The sequence below is a fragment of the Chaetodon trifascialis genome, chromosome 16 (assembly GCF_039877785.1).
Source record: "Chaetodon trifascialis isolate fChaTrf1 chromosome 16, fChaTrf1.hap1, whole genome shotgun sequence".
Classification (NCBI taxonomy): Eukaryota; Metazoa; Chordata; class Actinopteri; order Chaetodontiformes; family Chaetodontidae; genus Chaetodon; species Chaetodon trifascialis.
In genome coordinates, this window is record NC_092071.1 from 24,845,912 (window position 1) to 24,865,949 (window position 20,038).

At 43.1% G+C, this 20,038-nt stretch overlaps 1 protein-coding gene across 1 annotated transcript in view; it reads left to right on the forward strand.

The window, feature by feature from the left end:
• Positions 1-20,038, forward strand: part of arhgap32b (Rho GTPase activating protein 32b) — a 150,112-nt gene that overhangs the window by 97,569 nt on the left and 32,505 nt on the right. The window contains exons 9-13 of the mRNA XM_070982456.1: positions 4,758-4,880; positions 5,229-5,306; positions 9,786-9,867; positions 11,459-11,509; positions 12,641-12,715. Of these exons, the coding sequence (XP_070838557.1) occupies positions 4,758-4,880; positions 5,229-5,306; positions 9,786-9,867; positions 11,459-11,509; positions 12,641-12,715 (409 nt within the window). The remainder of the gene's footprint in view (positions 1-4,757; positions 4,881-5,228; positions 5,307-9,785; positions 9,868-11,458; positions 11,510-12,640; positions 12,716-20,038) is intronic.

The following is a 20,038-nucleotide window of genomic DNA, read 5'->3' on the forward strand; positions in this document are numbered from 1 at the left end:
GTAGAGGGGGACCGACCGCTATCCAGGAGGGACTGCAAAAATTCAAAAATAGTAGGCACAGAGCAGTGCACAGGGTCCTCATGCCTCCCTGAACACCAATCAGAGAAGAGCCGCCACCTGTTCTCATTCTGCACCCGGGTAGACGGTGCCCTGGTGTTCAGAACAGTATTCTGGACAGTGCCTGTGCACTCATTCAGCAGTGGATCGGGCCCTGCAGAGGCCAAACTCACAGCTGAAGATGGCAAGGGTTGGGATGCCACACCCGGCCGGGAAAAGGAAGCGGGAAAGGAAGTCCACTACCTCGTTCCGTTTCCCCGGTAGATACATTGCCCTCAGGCTGGCTAGGCGGGGGCTGCCCAAGTCAGGAGGCCCCAGGTCACCTGCAGCAACCGCATTGACCTGTTACTCCCTTGGTGATTTATTTGAGAAACGATCAAGATGTTGTCCGACCGTACCAGCACATGCTTCCCCCTCAAATATGGGAGAAAAGGCTTGAGCGCCAGGTGCACAGCCCACAGCTCTAGCACATTGACATGCTCCATGCGGGCCTGAGCAGACCACCGCCCCTACACTGCTCTGTTCTGCACACTGCAGCAGCGGGCTGCTGCACTGGCCGTTTCACTGGCTGCTGCACTGGCTGCTGAGGCCTCTGGTAGCTACCAAAACAAGCCTGTGGCTGAGAGCGGCGCTGCGCAGCTGCTGAAGAACTTCTAGGTTGAACAGGGGGAGGCACGCTCCTGTGGAGACCTGAGAGCTGCTGTCTAGTCTGCCTGGCTTGGACCGTCTGCTCTAGTGCCTCTAAAGTGGCCGACCTAAACAACTCTCCTGCGGAGGGTCCTTCTGCACACCTCTGAGAGGGGTGACTAAGCCAGCCAAACCTGGCGGCAAGCCTGGACCAGGGTGGACATCACACGCCCTAGCTCCCTGGTCATTAGGGCGAAAGCCTGCAGGGACGCATCGCTAAAATTATGAGCTGATGTGTCCTGTGTAGTCTCCTGAAGGCAGGCTGAGAGGGCAAGCATGAGGTGTGACATCAAGTTACCGATGCGTCCCATACGAGCCGCTGCATCATAGGCTTTGGAGAGCAAATCATCTGTGACACGACACTGGGGTGAAGGACACCTCGCATTCAACCTCAGGGCCTCATCAGGAGAAACTACGAGTGCAGCCACCGTAGGCTCAACAGCTGGCATGCGGCCAAGGCCAAATTTCGCCGCATCCTGCATGGCTGCCAGTGTTCGGCCATCAGACGTCGATGAGAAAGAGCCCTGGAATCTCTCCAACATGCATGCAACCCCTTCAGGTACTCCTCTGAAGGAAGCACAGTGAATGTGGCAGGGGCTGAACTGCGCCTGAAAAATGCACTCACCGGAGCCGGTTGGGCTTGCAGTACGTCTAGCTGCAGGTGAGCCAAGGCCACGCGAATGATGGCCCCCATGGAGCTACCCTCTGAGCAACCACCTGAACTATGGGCCGAGGAACGAGAGCCCGCTTCCGAGGGATGGGAGACGGTGTCATGAGAGACAGTGTCTGTCCCATATTCCCCAAATTCAGTGGCCGAAGCCGCCGTTGAGAGGATGTCATCCTCTGGACCCGACAAAGCCACAGAAGGGACAGACGCACACGCACTCCCTGTACCAGTCCCTGATTGGAGGGCTAAAAAGATAGACTTCATCTGATTATGCTCTGCTGTCAGGAGGTCCACTCTGGAAGCAAGCTCACACTCTTTAGCCTTTTTCCTGGAGGAAGCACCTTCAGTAACCAGCGCCCGCCGCTTTGGCCAGCTAGTTCGGGCTGGGGACAGCCTGTGAGCGTCAGTTAGGCGTTCTGGTGAGGGGACACCACCAAAAAGTCGTTCCACCTCAGCCAGTCTTGCAGCCCTCAACGCTCAGGGCATGAAGCTGCAGTTCATGCAGGGGTCCTCTGAAAGACCTTCTCTCAGGTGCTCGAGGCCAAGATATGAGGGGCAAAGGTCATGACTGTCCTCAAGCTGCAGAGGAGCCATACAGGCGGTACAAGAGTGAGAAGACATCATAAGAACCACTCTCAAAAAATGACATATACTGGGAATGGGAGCAAAAAACCCGACTTCCCAACAAAGTTGCAAAGAGAACCAAAGAGGTTACAATAAAAGTAACTCAATGACAGTACTACAAAAAAAGGTGAGCCAATAAGGAATTCTGTAGCTAAAAAAAAAAAGTTCAATATGCGCTGATTAGTTGTACTTTACCGGTCGAGTCCAACCGTAAGATGAGGGCGAACCGAAGAAAGGAGCGTCCGCGATGCCGGTGAGACAGCACACACCGCCTCCCGGAGGGACAGCTTGCCGCAGCCCTTGGAGGTCGAGCACCTCGTAGCTCCGACCAGCAATGAGTGGTCACAAGGCTACCGGCGACAATCTTCCAATACTTACTTCAGCTACAGTTAAGTAATGGTGATAATTAGCTCCAAGCTAATGCTACGACTGTAGTACCTGCGAAGCGAGAAGAACGAAGGAACAGATCCTCTGACGACACCGAAATTTATAGCCTGTCCGGGGTCGTCAGGGGGTCACTCACAGGTGACTTTGTTGGCATTACTTCTCGACCTGCGCATGCGTGAGACGGAGTCATTCAGTGCTTAAGGCACCGCCTCTGGCGGTCAGGAAGGATGAAATAGAACTGCAGGGTGACATCCATTTAACATAATATAATAGCCATGCAAATGTTGCTGTCTGAATTGTTGCATCTCTAGTGTCAGTCACTGCAGTGTCGTTGAATGCAGCAATGATGAATACCAAAGAAATCACAATGACATTACAGAGTAAAGCTGCATCAACAAACTAGACAATTTCCCCTGGGGAAATTTTGAAAGGGCAACAGGGGCTACTGCTGGAGTGAGTACATTATGACAATGCTAACAGTGGCTAATGCTAAGCTAATATTAGCATGTCAAATAACAGATTGAAAAGATCTCAAACACCATTGGAACGCATTTATGAATCATTTTACTGTAGGTTAGCATGTTAGCATTAGCATGCTAATCATTAACATATTAGCACAAGAACCTGATATCACAAGTCATACCTTTATGCACCAACAAGTTCATAGGACCTCATCTTAGCATTAGCGTGTTAGCATTGTGGATAATGCTAACATTAGCATGTCAAATAACACATTGGAAAGATCTGAAACACCATTAGAATGCATCTAGGAATCATTTAAGTGTAGGTTAGCATGTTAGCATTAGTATGCTAATCATTAGCATATTAGCACAACAACCTGACATCAAAAGTCAAACCTATATGCACCAACAAGTTCATAGGACCTCATGTTAGCATTAGCCACAATGCTAACAGGCCAACATCACTCATGACATGACTAACATCATGACTAACATTTCAAAGTCACCAGTAATAGTAAGTAAGATAAGTGGCTGGTTATCAAGCCACTGCAGAGCTTGATGACAAGCTGATCATTTGAATCAGCTACATAGCTGCAGCTGCAGCTACATATGTGTTTTTGTGTGTGTGGGAGAGGAGTGCTCAGAGAAGAACTGAGGCTCAGAGGTTGCCACGACAACTTGAAGTGGTTGCCATTGATGATAGGGACCCCCTAGGCAGACAGACAGGGGCAGACCGAAACGTGGAGAAAAACTGCCGTTTTCTGCCTCTGCACTGCTCTCACATTTGGGCTTATGCTGACAAAGCCGTAGCTCCTGTCAGAAAAAAAAAACAAAGACTGTCATCACTGTCAGGACTTCGTGAACAATTGGTGTGATTTCGGTTGTTCTACAGAAAATATAAAAAAATATTTTTGAGACACTTGCGAGTTTAAACAGGGGTCCGCTTCTCTCAGAAAATCTTTGTATTGGAGTCAATGAGGAGCAGAGACAGATGTGGCTGCACTGCTAATTTAAATTCTCTAAGTCTCTCTGATTTTTTGAGCACATTGTGAGAGACAGAACAAATTTGTCTACAAATGTGGAAAAAATCACACAGTTACATACGGTTTCTTTAGGCTCTCTCCCACTCGATGATGTCACCCACTCTGACACAAACATTCCGTGCAATACACACCCATTATAATCTCAAAATTTCTCCCAAAACGATCATTGTCATTGAACAGTGATTGATCAGAAACTATATGACCTATCAAAACATGGAATAACACACCAATACACAAGACTTGTGTCTACATTTTAAAGTTTAAATGGAGTCTCTTGGTGAAAGTATGCTGGAGCAGTAGGCAAAAAGCCCAATGATTTGTCAGTTTTTTGACCTCCTCCCATTCATTTTTTATGGGAAATTTATCCATTTGAGAAAAGTAATAGCACACCAATCCCAATCAAGATGCACGTTTTGATATATAATTCGCCTGGGTGCTCTCAAAGCTGTAGGACAAGTATCGAATCGAAATTTGACATGGAAGAGAAAAAAGAAAAAAACACGCAGTATAACAATAGGGCTCGAGGCTTCACCTCATGGCCCTAATAAGAAGTAAACAATATAGAAATACTACAGTATTGCTGTAGGATTTACTAGAATCTCGAAGTAGGTATAAGCAGCACGTTCTAGCCTTCCCAGCGAGTTGCTTCACTACCTCACCAAAATTGCTTTTTATGGCAAGACTATCTTATTGTCATGTTTCTGTATTTTTCTCATTTGTTTACCAATGGCTCCATCTGTTGAAATGACATGAAAGGTCTGTCTGTCTGTCTGTCTGTCTGTCTGTCTGTCTGCCTGCCTGCCTGCCTGCCTGTCTGTGTTTATGGGCTAGGTCGACAATAAGGGAAATCATCTGTTGGTCCATGAAGAGTCGTCCATCAATGTGCCAGCTATTGCTGCTGCCCACGTCATCAAGCGCTACATTGCCCAGGCCTCAGACGAGCTGTCCTTTGAGGTGACAACAACAGTTCACACACGCCAAACACTTCTCTCTGTGTGTCTCTGTCCACTTGAAAGCTTTGCTGATATTTTCTCATCTGTTGTTACCTGCTACATGAAGAATTTGTAACATTGAACTTGACAGAGAGAAAAAGAGTAAAAGCCCTGCGTGCTGTCTTTCCAATACAAATGTTGACTGTTACTAAACTCAGTAGCTGAATAGGTAAGTTTTTAGACTGGACACATCACATTGCTCACAACATTTGAAAGTTCAAGCTTTGCTATATAATGCATTTGTAGCAGTCATTGGTGTCATCTATGGACAAGACAAAACAATCTTTCCTCTCTCTGTTGCTTCTTGCAGGTTGGCGACATTGTATCGGTGATTGACATGCCCCCTAAGGAAGACACCACATGGTGGAGGGGCAAGCATGGCTTTCAGGTACACAGCTCACAAAACACTTTTCAGGCTGGGCCGAAAATACGGTTTATTTTTCTCTGTCTTTTTCTCTGCCTGTGAACTTTTGATTAGATTTGTACTTGATGTATTTTAAGGACAAAAAAAGAATGTTGCTTTGTTGAGCAGACTTCAAATCAGGATAGAAATGCTCTTTTATGTGATGCAAACAAACTGTTCAATTAACACCTTGTGTATTTGAAGTTATTTTGAAGTGGTGTACACAAGTTGCATCCAGACAAATGTGTACAAAACACTGTAGGCCACATTTACTCAGTGGGCATTTGACAATAAGCAGCCCTGCAGAAATACACTAATCACATTACAATGTAAGCTTAACTTAACAGGAAACAAAGTGTACACATTGGTAATTCTTACTCCTCATACCGCAACTGTAATATTGGTGTCCCCCAGGGGTCAGAACTGGGGCCCTTGTTTAGTCTGTACATTAACAACTTACCTTCAGTTTGTCCGTCTGTTAATATGCAAATGTGTGCAAATACAATTCTTTATGTGCATGCAAAAAACAAACAGCAGGCTGCAACTGAAGTACCGGTCCATGTTTCTGCCTGGCTAAAAAGGTCATGTCTACATTTGAACATTAATAAAACAGTCTATATTTTCTTCTCTCAGAAATCCACAACTGCACAGCAGACTGATGTTTTTATTGAAGGAAAAAAAAAAACTGTGTTTCCCACACGTTCATTTATTTGTGGCGGCCCGCCACGAATAAATTTTAGCTGCCACAAATACATTTTTCGGCTTTTGACTCGACCTCGCCTCCGGACTGTTTGCTTTGAGAATGTCGCGTGTCGTTACAATTCTGGCGCACTGGGTGGCGGTATGCATTGTAAAGGCCCCTACACATGATCAGCGGTAAAAACGCTTTGCGCTGGCTGTCCCATTGTTTCCCTATGGAGAGAGCGCTGGCGCCCGACTAAGCGGCAGCGCTACCCTCGGCGTGGCGCACCGCTCGGATCTGCCGCTCACCGCTGCGCTCAAAGTTCAAATTACTTGAACTTTGACCTCGTTTGCCGCTGACTTTTCAAAGCGCAACCAATAAGATAACAGCTCCAGGCAGCGTTTACGAACTACCGTTAAGCTAAATACAATGCTAACGTTAGCTTAGCTGTTTGTGTTAGTGCTGTCAGGCGATTAAAAAAATTAATCTAATTAATTACAGGATTTGCAATTAATTAATCTAATTAATTGCATTTTAATCTCATATCTGCTAAAGGTCCCCAACTAAAGAATTTGAATTCTAGGACATTACAAAATTGTAGTGCATGACTTATCAATTGAATACACCAAGAAGAGAAGATTTGATATCCACATTTTTATTGGTGAAGTGTGCTTCATAAATGAAATTCAAAAGAAAAAAGGTCAAGCACATCAGCAAACCAATTAGGCCAGGTGCATTATTCAAAAATGCAATAAAACGGTAGCTGGAAATTAGAGTCAGATGATGCTATCTGAAACGCCTCTTTTAGGCCCTCGTCTTCCATGATTGAAATCGGCCTGCAATCAGCAGCAACCCACTTTGCGATTGAGTTTGTCAGTTTTTCTGTCGTGGCTCTGCTCATTCGTTTTCCTAACTCAGCAAGTGTGGGTTGGCGGAGTGAGCTCACGGTAGCACTAGCGGCACTAGCAGCAACTACATGTTTACCTTTGCCGTTCAAAGGTCCAAGTAGGCTTGCCTCGCTCTCCGCTGTCGCATCCATGTCTGTTGTCACCCTGCTTTTGACTAGTGGCACAGGTAAGATGCGACCTGCCACTGCAGCCTATACGGGTCACTCAAAGGGCCAAATTTCAAATGCTTGCGCATTGACTTGCCACTCATGATTAATTGCATTAATTTTTTTAGCGCATTAATTTGCAGCGTAATTAATTAATCTAATCAACGCGTTAAACTGACAGCCCTAGTTTGTGTACGTTCTAGCGACTACTAGCGACTACTACTACTACTACTGCGCTACTGCAAGGGCCTTCTTTTGCAACAAACTCAGATAATTTACAAAGAACGATTAGCTTTCCGGAGTGAAAGGAAGTACTTGCGTTGCCTAGCAACGGTGAATTGCTCGCACTTGTTGATGACGTATACCTGAGCTCCGCCACCTCTGCTCAGCGCCTCTGCGCCCTACCTGGGGGGGAGCGAAGAGCAAATTTCTTATCATGTGAAGGCCCCTTAACGCCGCCTATAAATTAATAAGACGCAGAAGAAAAAGTCGTGGTGGAAGAGGCCTGGCTCGAACGACGAAGGTAAGACGTGCCAGTACAAAGTGGTCAAACAAGCCCAAAAGTGGTCCGAACAACTCTAACTCATTATGTTATATCAGCCTGTGTCTGTATCATACCTGGAAGCTGAGACATGTGCAGAGACATTAACTGTTAGTGTATGTTAGCCGACAGGCATCAGAGCTGCTGCCGTAATCTTAATCTCTGCTCATTAGTAATTAACTTGGATGTTCACTCCTTTACACAGATGAGTATAGAAAAATATTTTCTAAAGAATGTTTAGAGAAGACAACAGCAAAACACAGGGTCAGTGGTTTTGACCCTGAGCGGCTAAACATGCCTCAATTTAAATCCTGGCCGTATCACACTATGTATATCTATTAATCTTAACACCCCACCCCCCACCCCCCGGACCACACCACCACAAATAGATCCTTGATCTGTGGGAAACACTGAAAAATCATGGTTGTATCTGATTTTAAATAACTAACTAAAAACTAAAAAAAAATAATAATAACTTTAAACACATAAGGCCATATCTAACAACAGAGGCAGCCAAACTTTTTATGCATGCCATGATCCTTTCTCACATATCATACTGTTTCACAAGCTGGTCCCAAACATGACAACTCTTAAACCAATAGAAACCCTGTATAAGTAAACCTTAAAAACACTAGATCACAAACCTATCAGCTGTCACTACTGCCATATCATAACTAAGTACAAGTTATTTCATTTTGACAGTTTTTCACATTATCTAGTCGCTTGCCTCATTTTCAAAATATTACATGGGCTTGCACCTCCACCACTGGGCGAGTTTATACAGCAGAAGAACAGCAGTGGCAGGACAACTAGGGCAGCCACCAGTGGAGACTGTGCAATACAGTATAGACGTAGTAAGTTTGGCCAAACAGTCTTCTCAGTACGGCCCTCAAATTGGAACTGCATTCCTATTGAACTCAGAGAAAGCACAGGCTATCTGTCATTTAAAATCAAACTTAAGAGATGGATTAAAAATAATCAAAATTGCAATTATAAATAGCTGGTCTACCTCACCCTAGGTACTGCCTAAAACATAGCAATTTAATTTTAGGTCACTGTGTTATCATTTCATTTCTTTTCTGATCTTGATGATAAATCCCACCACTGACCTGTGCCTGTTGAGGTCCTGGTCAGTCTCAGGAGCAGTATGAGCTGCTGCCTTAACAAGTCAAGAGCTAAATACACATAGAATGCAGCTACAGATCAAACAAAAACTGTAGTGCACGTTTGTATTGCATCATTTTCTCAGTAAACAGACCCTGTGTGTATTCAAATGTACGTGAAAGGTAGTGTAAACCCTTTCAAGCTGTGTTTTTAAAGTTGCTGTGTAATTGAAGTTAATTTTTTTGATACTGTCCATCATTCAGACATTTTCAATCTTAACACCTAAACTCTATTGAAGAGATTATGTTAGTTACAATCTGAATTATTTCAGTGCTGCAACAAAGCCTGGCTGAACATCCCCTGACCTGCTGCTCTCTGATTTTGTGTGTTTTGGCTGTCTGTCTCCAAAAAGTGTTCATGGCAGCCAGCAGGGACTTACTGATCAGTTCAGTTATATTTCAAATTAGCTCTCAGTGGCTGGTTACCGCTGCCATCTTTTGGATTACATTGCACATAAGCACATGGAGAAGCTGTTTCTCTCTGATAGATGTTGACTATGAGCCCATGATCACCTGCAGCCACCTGAAACCTGCATGGTTTCTACACTCATTCTAATGGCTGACTAAAGCTCTAAGGGGACTTATGTTGGGGAACTGAGCAGAAAATGCACAGTGAAGTGATTCAGACACACATGCAGTACAATCTGTGCCCATTAGGGGGAGTCAATAAGCCTTTCAGCAAACTTGTGTTTGTTTCTTTTTTTTTCTTTGAAGAATTGCTATTTAAAAGCAAAATACAGCTGTACCAAGTGCCGTTCACAAGAGCAGCTGGTACACAAAATTAATATTTACAGTGTGTGATGTGTTTGTGTCCATACCATCTCACCAATGAATGTCCAGACCAAGTAAAAAATGGCACCTTAGTTACAGTGTTACTGATACCACAATTAGGTGGTTAATGTGACAACCACACCTCACTTGTAGAAACTTAATTGTCTCTCTCCCAGTCTTCGTTTTATTATCTAATCTGATTGTACTTCCTCCCATTTCACCCTGCCTGTCTCATTCCTGTGCTTGTCTCCAGGTTGGCTTCTTTCCCAGCGAGTGTGTAGAGCTCATAAATGATAAAGTGCCGCAGTCCATGACCAACACGGTACCAAAACCAGGTACTCCTCCTCCTCCTTTTAAACCATTCACAGGACATGTGTTGGAAGGAAATTATCACTGAGGGCAGTTAATGTCTCACTGACAGCTGAATGGCTGCATTTTCAGGAAGTGGTTTTGTCTGTGATGGATGTTGTGGCTCTAGATATGTGTGAGAGTGAGTGGGTGTGTGGATGTGTGTGTATCACACATATCTTTACATCACCATTTCAGGATTTTGAATGAGTGAAATGCACTGGAGATACAGATATTGTCTAACCTGAAAATGAAATTGAAAAAACTCCTGAGGTCTTGTCTGTTTTCATACAGCTGGATTACAATACAAAATCATCAGTGTAAAGATAATATAACTTACATTTATGAGCACGTTGCAGTAAAATGAAATCCATAATTTTGACATGTCATCCCCTGAGATAGCCCATTAATCATTTTGCATTGACTCAGCACTGTGCAAATCCACGGAATCACTGTGTAAATCTATTGCTGACCAAAGCTAACAGATAAGCTCTTTAGCACACTCTTGAGCATGTCAAAGGCAAATGTATACCATAAACCCTGTTGGAATCAAAGAGAACACTTAACATTTGGCAGCTGCAATACAGACTTGAGCTGAACTTCAACTCTGCCCTCACTTCTTTTGACACTGAAATACAAACTGCAGCACCCAACACAAATAGCAGCTTGTGTCATTTTGCTATAACCGAGCCCTTTTGATCAAAGCTCAAGGTCTCGTATGAATCCACATCACATTTTCCAAATCTGAAGTCATATTCAAGCAATATGACTCGCTGTCACAACCACCAGGGTAACTGTGGACTGGGCGAGTGGAGTCGGGGTTCCTAACCATTGAAAACTCCACAAGATCCACAATTCTGAGGGCTTATATCATTATAGACACCAGGTTTCGGGTGCTGTTGGATGCCCATGTTATCTGATGTACCAATCAAGTTTTTGAGCCTTTCATACTGTTTGACTATAGTGGAGAATTAACTGGTGCAGTGCACTCACGGCGCACTCCACAATCCATCCAACTTAATCTGCCTGCCCACTTCCCTTTTTTTGAGCAATGGTTCAGTGCTTGTTGCTGTTTTTTTGTTTGTTTTTCTGCATGTGTCCTAATTTGTCAATCCTGCACTTTTCCCTTTTCAGACTCTCCGCAGGTCAAGTATATCATTTAGATTTCTGGAATAATTAGCAGCATCTCTTTTTATTTCTTTGTTATTGATTTTTTATATTCTTTAGATCACAAATATGTTGGTGGATTGGTTTTTAAAATAATCTTGCATATAAGCTTATGTTATGTTGGTAATAACCAAAGTCTAATATTTGTTTTCCTAAAACCTGCTGATGCCATGTTGTCAGTAGTATTAACATATCTTTGAATGAGCAGATCCTGGATCAAGTTGATTGTCAGTGGCAGAACAAATGACAAAATGTAATGGTGTATAAGCTGCTTGTGTATGTGTCAAAACTGCGCTGCTTGTTCTCCACCGCAATGCATCATTAAAATTGTTGTCTCACTGCCCAGGGATGTACAGTAGTATTAGCATGTGTCTTGATTTGTTGCATTTGACTGTGACTCCTCTGCTTCAGCCTCCCCCTGCTCTGGCCTGCAGCCTGCTTCTTGGAGTCTCTTCCCTCCCTGTACGTGTTGGTATTCACACTTCATCCACCTGTCCAGGCACTCCACTTTTACTTGCTCACACACACAGTGCATTTGAGCATTTGGACTTGTATCACATTTTGTTCATCAGAGTTCTGATGTAGTTGAAGTTATAATCCTTAAGATTTTAGTCCTGATTGATTAGACAGTGCCACTGGTTACTGTAGTTTAACACTACAGCACCCAGAATTCTTTTGGCAGCAAACATTCCTTCAGCAGCTAATTTGTCAGAAATACATCAGATGAGCAACTGGTATATTTGTTTATAGCACAGCCAAACAAGCTGAGAAGGGTCTCTCTGCAGTCTTGCAGACTTGTGACACAGCCACTTTACTACATGACACACCCCCTGAGATGTTTTCCTAAATGTAACCAAACCAGCCAACCAAACTTCAACCATTTCAAGGGTGCATCATACTGTAAGTGTGGTACTGTACATCTGCTGATAGACAACTTGAACAAGCTTGCATTGCTATACCAAAGAAGTAAATCAGTAATTGGCCTTTTCCTATCGTCAGCAACCACCATCTGGTTTCATGTTGAACATGATGAGAGTAGTTTGCCATACAGCAGCAGGAAACTGTGGTTGTTCTCTCAATTCCATTACCACTGAAATATTGTAAATTTATTGTATTTGTTGTATTGTAAATGCAATAAATAGACAAGTAGATACATTTTTGAAGAAATAATTGCAGTAAGCACTAGCCTATAAAGAGAAGTAATTACAGAATACACTGAATGGCTGTTGCTGAAAATGTGGACTGTGAATAGTGTCAACAACAGGTTTTTTTTTTATCAGAATCTTAAGGTTTCTAACTTTAATGTTAAATTTAAGTTCTTTCATCTAAGGAGATATGTTTTATTGTTGAATGCAAAGTTTCTTTAATTGAGTGCACTTCATTATTTTTTTAATCTCTCCACTGTCTCAAAACAGTTAACTGCTTTAGAATCTAAGTACCATTTCTATGCAAAGCCACTGACCTCACCATCCCGAAGTACACAGTTGTTCTGTTCTCTAACTTGAAGTGCTTCTCTCCCTCTGCTGATTCTCTCATGTCTCCATCATCCATCCATCTGTCTGTCGGTCCATCTGTCCATCGGGCTGCATGCAGACTTGGAGATGGAGAGTGTAATACAGGACAGTGCATGGGTGGCCGACCCGCTAAACCACTACAGCCTAAGTTCAGGTAGACCATAATCCTTTGGTGTGCTGCACCGCCACCCCCTAACCAAACTCCATAACCCCGAGTGATTTATTTACACTGTGTGACTCTAATACGACTAGTCTGTATACCTGTCACAGTAGCTTAAATTTTGGGATATAGGTGGGTTTATAGCTTCACTGTTCAGACGGGAAGGTCTTTCACAGCGTAATCAACTGTCCTGTCTGTGACCTTTAACACACTTGTCCGCATTATATGTACCAGTAAGCCTTTAGCCACATGTGGTTGTGCAGTAATAGTGGAGCATGTATGGCACTGTAATTTGCAAATAGGTCTTTTCGTGTGTGTTTGTGTGCACTTTCTTTCATTGGAATTGCTATATACTTTTTTTGTTTTTACTTCTGTATTGTAAAACTCTTCTTCTCATACTCCTGTATTTTGTATATATTTCAGGTTTTGTCACAATTGATATTCCTGAGTCTGTTTTTCATGGCATCTGTAAAAGAAAAAAAAGTTTCATCCAAAAATTTTGGGATTAGAGGTAGCAGTTTTAAAATGCAACCCCAGTTTTCAAATGTGCAATCTTACCCCTCTAACCCCTTGTCTAGCCCCAAATGTGCAATCTTACCCCTCTAACCCCTTGTCTAGCCCCAAATGTGCAATCTTATATATTCAGGGGTGAGGCAAGTTACTACAGCATTTCTCCAAGCTGCTGAATGTACTCTGTCTGGATGGGGGCCAGCTGTGTTTGTGTGTGTCTGTTTAGGCAAAGCTATAAGGCTGCAGCAGGGGTGCTGTGGTGCTAGGTCTCGACTGGCCTTGATTTATTTAATCCTTTTACAATGAGGGGGCCTGTAAACCCATCTATTGAATGTCAGGCTTTGTCCTGCAACAGTAAGAATCTCTGTCTCCCTCTCCATGGTGACTGAGAGAGCACATTCCTGCCGAGAGCCACGCAGCATTGGAAAAATGTGCTTGCTCTGCCTAGATCCTCTCTGCTCACCACTAACCTTTGTTGTGTCCCAGTAAAACTATGGAAATTGTTAACATGCTGCACTGCTCCACTTAAAAATGGAGATATTAGAAGCTATTAAGAGTTACTTGTCCTTCGGCCCATGTGCTTGTGTTATTGTTCAAGTGGAATCAGGAAACAGACTACTTTCTTCACAGTAAAAATAGGCTCTTTTGTTGACATCTATGTGGCAACAAAGTTGTCAGCTTTGGATAAAAAATGATGGTCAACCTTCTCTCCTCCCCAGACAGTGCAATAGACCTACCAGTTGCTGACCCAGATGTAGAGCCCCCTCTGTTCCCCTCCTCAGTTTAGACGTTCGTCATGTCTGGGGACCAGTGATTTGGGCAGCTGTGAGCATACATGAGCCAATACAGCTGGTTTAGTGAAGGAGAGTGGAAGAGAAATGGGTGAGACAGAGTAAGATTTGTCCTTCTGTTCCCGAGGAGCTCAGATCATTTCCTGGCACTCTGGTTCTGAGCTGTAAAACTATTCAAGGTCCCTTGTGTAATGTGTTGCTCTGTAACTTCAATAAGAGACTGATGTTGGAGACTGCACCTTTGTTTGGGGGAGGCTGCTTGTGATTACATACTAACAACTCAGGCTATGTTGTAAACTGGGTGAGAGTGTAAAGCACAAAGATAATTTTTTACACCTTTGCTCCCCTTCAGTGGACTTACTATGAAATAATTGCTAATGAATATCTGCAGTTACAGTACACAGAGTTGTACTGCATCAGTATTGTGATCTATCGTATTGGTGTCATCACTAAAACAAATTGTGCACTGTATTGTAGCAATGCTTCAAAGCCTACAGTTAACAGGTGGTAATTGAAGTTTACAACCATGCTGATATTTAAGACAGCATGGCTTTCTTCCTTGTTCTTTCCACATCCCCGAAGTGAAATAGATGATAGAGATCCATGCAAAATAGCAGCTGTATGATACTTAATCTAACACCAGGCCTCTCATCTTTTTGTATGCTGTATGGCATCAGGGTAAGAGCTCATTACTTCCTGTATAGGTAACTGGTGTTTTTTTCCTAATAGCCTTCAGTCCTAAGCTGTCTTGACACTGCCTCCCACTGTTCTAATAATGTCACAAACGTTGTATTCACATGATTTTATTTCAAAGATATCTCAACAAACGTAAAAGTAAAAGGCACCATACTGTATGCAAAGTGGACAAATTAATTAGAGGGGAGAAAACTTGCTGTGTTTTGGTTGTTCAGCCCCCTGCCATCTATTACATCTTCTCCTCATGATCAGTTCAGAGAGAAATGTTAATGGCTTTCCCTCTGTACTTTCAGAACAAACTTGTTTGAGTTGTATGAGTGCATTGAATAAGTGCTGGGTGATACTAGGAGAAGAAACAGTTCTCTAGGGCAGGACATTACATACACATGGAGGAGGAACAGCATTGGAAGGAGTATTCACATTCTTTACTTGAGTAAAAGAACGTAGAGAGCAATATAAAATTCTAATGCTCCATGACAAGTAAAAGTCCTGCATTGACAATCCTACCGTAGTAAAAGTAATGAAATATTATCAGCAAAATGGGCTTAAAGAAAGTACAAAAGTAGAAACAGTGGTGACTGATTATATCATTATATATGACATAATTAGATTGATAACAATCAATGTGTACCACATCTGGTATTCTGGTATTCCTGGTTATTCAAATGAAACCATCCGAGAAGTTTAAAAGGGAACTGCTTACAATTCATAGAGATCTGATTTGTGACTGTGAGACCCTAACACACACTGCTTTTTGCACAGGATCATGAGCTAAAAATAATCCAATGTAGTGAATTTGATCTCATCATCATATGTTTTCATGGGAAATCTTAATCTTCAAAGTAACTAGTAACTGTAGCTGTCAAAGAAATATAGCTGAATGAAAAGTAGAATATTTCCCTCTGACTGGTGAAATGGAAGTATAAAGTAGCATAACATTAAAATACTCCAAAGTAGAGCCCTGCTACAGAAGAACCAGCAACACAAAAAAAACATAAACAACAACAAAAAAAACTATAAAAACAAAATGTATTTTGACAAAGAAGGCTGCAGTTGGAAATACAGTGCTGGGAGAGGGAGTGAGAGAGCATGTATGAGGCAGAGGCATAGTAAATGTTTAAATAAAGAGGACCAGAGGATAAGGAGTATCAATAAGAGAAATTCTCTCTTTTTTTCCAGGAATTTATGTTAGGACTTTATCAATGGACAAGATTGGCTGTGAAGTAACAGACTGTGAGAGAATATATGTACCATATGTTTACAAAAACGTTTTTTGCCCCTCAAATTTTTGGCTTCATGACCCTTGAGCCAGTGTTTCAAAATATTACTGTCTCTTCCTAGAACTGTGCTTGTACATTACTAAATGTATTTAGTTACTTCCCATCCCTGAAGATGAGAATATTAGCACCTGCATGCTAAGAAAAATGTGAGGATCAGCCCAGAGAATCTTTGTCTTTGTGGAGCTTGTTAAACGCAAGTTGAAGCGATCACGTGCAGTGGAAAAGTCTGACTGTAGTCTTGTGATTCTGGACCAACAACAAATTACTTTGACTTTTTTTTGACTCCACGTGTCTTCTTAGGGACTAAGCAAATTAAGGAATTAATAAATAATCCTTTTGGGGGGGCAAGGGGCCCCTCAGAGGGGAGAGCTGATTTAAAATCAAAGCAAGACCATCCTGAATGTCAGCAAGCATCAGCTGGGGCTTGATTGGTCAGCAGTGTTTTTGAAGCTCTCTCCTCCCAACAGACACCAGACCAGTTGGATGAGTTATTAGAATGAATTTTATTTTGTCAGTCTAGGAGGACATTTAAACTTTGAAGTTGGCAGCAGCCAAGGGGAGATTAGGTCAGAGCACAAGAAAATAATAACAGGAAATTATGTTTGAAACTACTTCTCTCATCCTCGCACAGTCGCTGTGTATCAGCGCAGTTTCTCAGCTCAACTTAATCTAGTCTGGAGGGTTTGTAACAATTTTATTATAACCTTTAATGCACGCCCTGAATTACACCACTGCTCAGTTCATGTAAGTATCTAAATATTGTAAGCAAGCAGTTATTCAATTTGGAGCACTTTGACGGAGAATAAAAGCTGTTTGTCAGTGTGTGTGTGTGTGTGTGTGTGTGTGTGTGTGTGTGTGTGTGTGTGTGTGTGTGTGTGTGTGTGTGTGTGTGTGTGTGTGTGTGTGTGGTGTAAAGGAGTGTTTTCCACTGCGTAAACCGCCAGCTTGCTTCTTGGCTGCGTGACTCCTTTGATGCCTTCATATGCTGTAGGAAGTATTAATATCAAGCACATGTGTAAGCCAGCAATGCAACTATGTCCGGGCGGGCAAGGTTGGAGTATGCTGAAGGAAAGCAAACATGAATACTGTGTGAGCAACTCTTGGTCATAGGGTTGTATTTAAAAACATGACAATCTCTTGTAACACTCCTCTACAATCTTCAAGCTGTTTCATTTTACATGGCTATTTTGTAAGAACACATTTTGTAATTCTATCGGGACAGTCGCACTCAAACTCAGCAAGACTTTACTGTAAGTTTACAGCATTTACATCTTCTGAACTTGGGTATTGGAGCTTAGATGGGGCTCTTTGCTGAGTTTTGGTCAGTTGGAGTCAGGACTCTCAACTCTCACAGATTGGGCGTGAGACACACGCAATTCAACCCGCTCACAAACTCACCCGCCACACCTTGTATTTCTCACGCAGAGAAATTACCGGGATAACGCCCACCAAGTTGCGCCGCTATTTTCTGGAACAGGTGGTGATGTGTGGGTCGCGAACGAAACAGCTCTTAGAGCCGGCTCTTTGAAGTAAACGATGGGAACAGGCTCCTGCCTGGTAGCCGGAGCAGCAGCCGCTTTGTTTTTTTTCCTCGATTTTTTTTTTTTTTTTTTTTTTTTTTTTTTCAGTTCAAGCCGCACGTGATTGGTCAACTACGCGATGTGTGGTGGCTTCTGTGTGTATGCACTGAGCAGGAGAGGGAGGGGCGGGGGTTACAGACAGCGAATGGAATAAATAATTGTATTTGTACGAATTTATGTGTCATTTATCAGATCAGAGGACCCCCCCCCCCGTGTGTTTTTGCTTTTATATATCAACTGGGCTTTGCTGTTTTTGCCCACCCACCCACATATTGAGTTCATATAAGATTTGCATCAATAAAATGCACGTTTGTTAGACTGAGACTGGGATGAACAAGCGGTAATTCCCATATTTCCGTGAGCACTTGAATGCACCACATGCGGGGTTGTTCGTCGCAGCGGAGCTTTGCGTAGACACCAGCTGACCGAGCGAAGACGAGAGTTGGCGGCGCTCCTCCGCCCGTTCAGCTGAAACTTCTAACTCTGGATGCTCTTTCTCACTTGGCTTTTGCGACTTTGAGATGGTGTGTCGTCCCTGTTCTGAACAGATGTAACAGTTACGGTTAGCGGGAAAACAAAACAAAAAGCCAGGTTGTAGTTGTACTTTGGACTTTCTGGAAATCCTGTTATAAAGCCTCAAGGCAAACCCAGCGTCATGGAGCGAAGGTAAGAAAAACACGTTTGAGCTGTGTCTTGTTAAATCTTCTCTGTTCTCTGTCGTGTCTGGTCGTGGCTGTAGGCCCACCTTATTTGTGCACCGTGAATAGTAACATAATGCGGCATGTGTCGAGTTTTATTGTGAATAAAGGAGACCGCACTTTGAATGATAGACGGGGTTTGTAGCCTATTAATAATGTTTGCTTTTTCCCTGAAGTGTTGAAAGATATATAATTTCCCAGTCGTGTCGTAATATCGTAAGCTGTTAAGGATTTTATACGAATTAAGGACGTAAAATGTGACTTGTAACTCTTAGTTTTGGAGGACGTTTGAATCTCTTGTCTGCAGATGCGTCCCTGCTGAGCATCTGTGTGATAAAGCAGCCTTCCCGTCAGCGCCAGACGTGCTCGGTTTGCCAGGCAGAGAAAGATAGTCAGTTCTCCAGCAAACTGAACTGAAAATTGGAAAAAAAAAAAAAAAAAAAAAGGATTTTTCAATTTGACCCGCTTATGGGAGCACACAGGGCTCAGCTTACTCGCCCCCGCCCTCTCTGCCCTCCACTGAAGATGTGATCAGTGGTTCATTGAGAGTTTGATCAAGAAGACATATTTATGGAATCAGATTTGTGTCAAAATAATCAAACAAAACTTATTCAGTATCAAACAAAAATAAAAATTTGAGAGAGAATAAAACTCACTGAAGATTTCTGCTCACCGTCAGCTTTGCAGTCACGCTGCCAGCTCTCTCGTTTGCGCTCCCTGACTTTTTGTTTGCGATTCTGACGCAAACCTCTCACGTGGGCGGGCTTTTTCAGGGGTACGTCGCCATTGGCTAGTGAGTTTTTGAGTGACAGCTCAGTGCCCGGAAGTTGCCGTAGGAGAAAGTAATCGTCGGCGATTCCTCCAACTGCGCATGCGCATGCCCCAGACGCAAATATGCAGGGCAACGACGCCAGCCCCGGAGAGACTTCACTAGCGAAGCTCTCAAGTCTCACCCATTGGGCGTGAGACACACGCACCTCAACCTATTCACACGCTCACACGCCATATCTTGTATTTCTCACAAAGAGAAATTACCAGGATAACGCCCACCAAGTTGCGCCACTATTTATTAAAACAGTGGAACAGGTAGAAGAATTGGTGATGTGTCGGTCGTGAACAAAACGGCTCGTACTGTAGAGCCACTCTTTGAAGTGAAAAATCAGAGCCATCTCCTTCTGGGAGCCAGAGCGGCAGCCGCTTTGTTTTTTTTACGCACTGAGCAGGATGGGGAAGGGCGGGGGGTTACAGACACCGCGCACGCACGCACACACATACACACTTGCACTAAGAAATGCTGAATTGAATAAATATTTTTATTTGTACCAATTTATGTGTCATTTATCAGATCAGACCCCTGATTGTTAATGCTCTGGTCGAAAATTATGAATGATAGCACCCAGTAACGATAGCACTAAGCTAGCTTCATCGGCATGTAAATATCTTTAGCTTGCAAGCTAAAGCAATAAGTATGTGAGTCCAAGCAATGTATATTGTATAAAATGGTTCGATTTTATGATATTAATAATAGCTATTTACGTTATTATTATTTATTATTGCTATCTGTGAAGTCTCTCCCGCGACAACTTCCGGGCACTGAGCTGTCACTCAAAAACTCACTAGCCAATGGCAACGCACCCCTGAAAAAGCCCGCCCACGTGAGAGGTTTGTGTCAGAATCGCAAACAAAAAGTCTGGGAGGGCAAACGAGAGAGCTGGCAGCAAGACTGCAAAGCTGACGGTGAGAGCAAAAGTCTGAGCAGTGA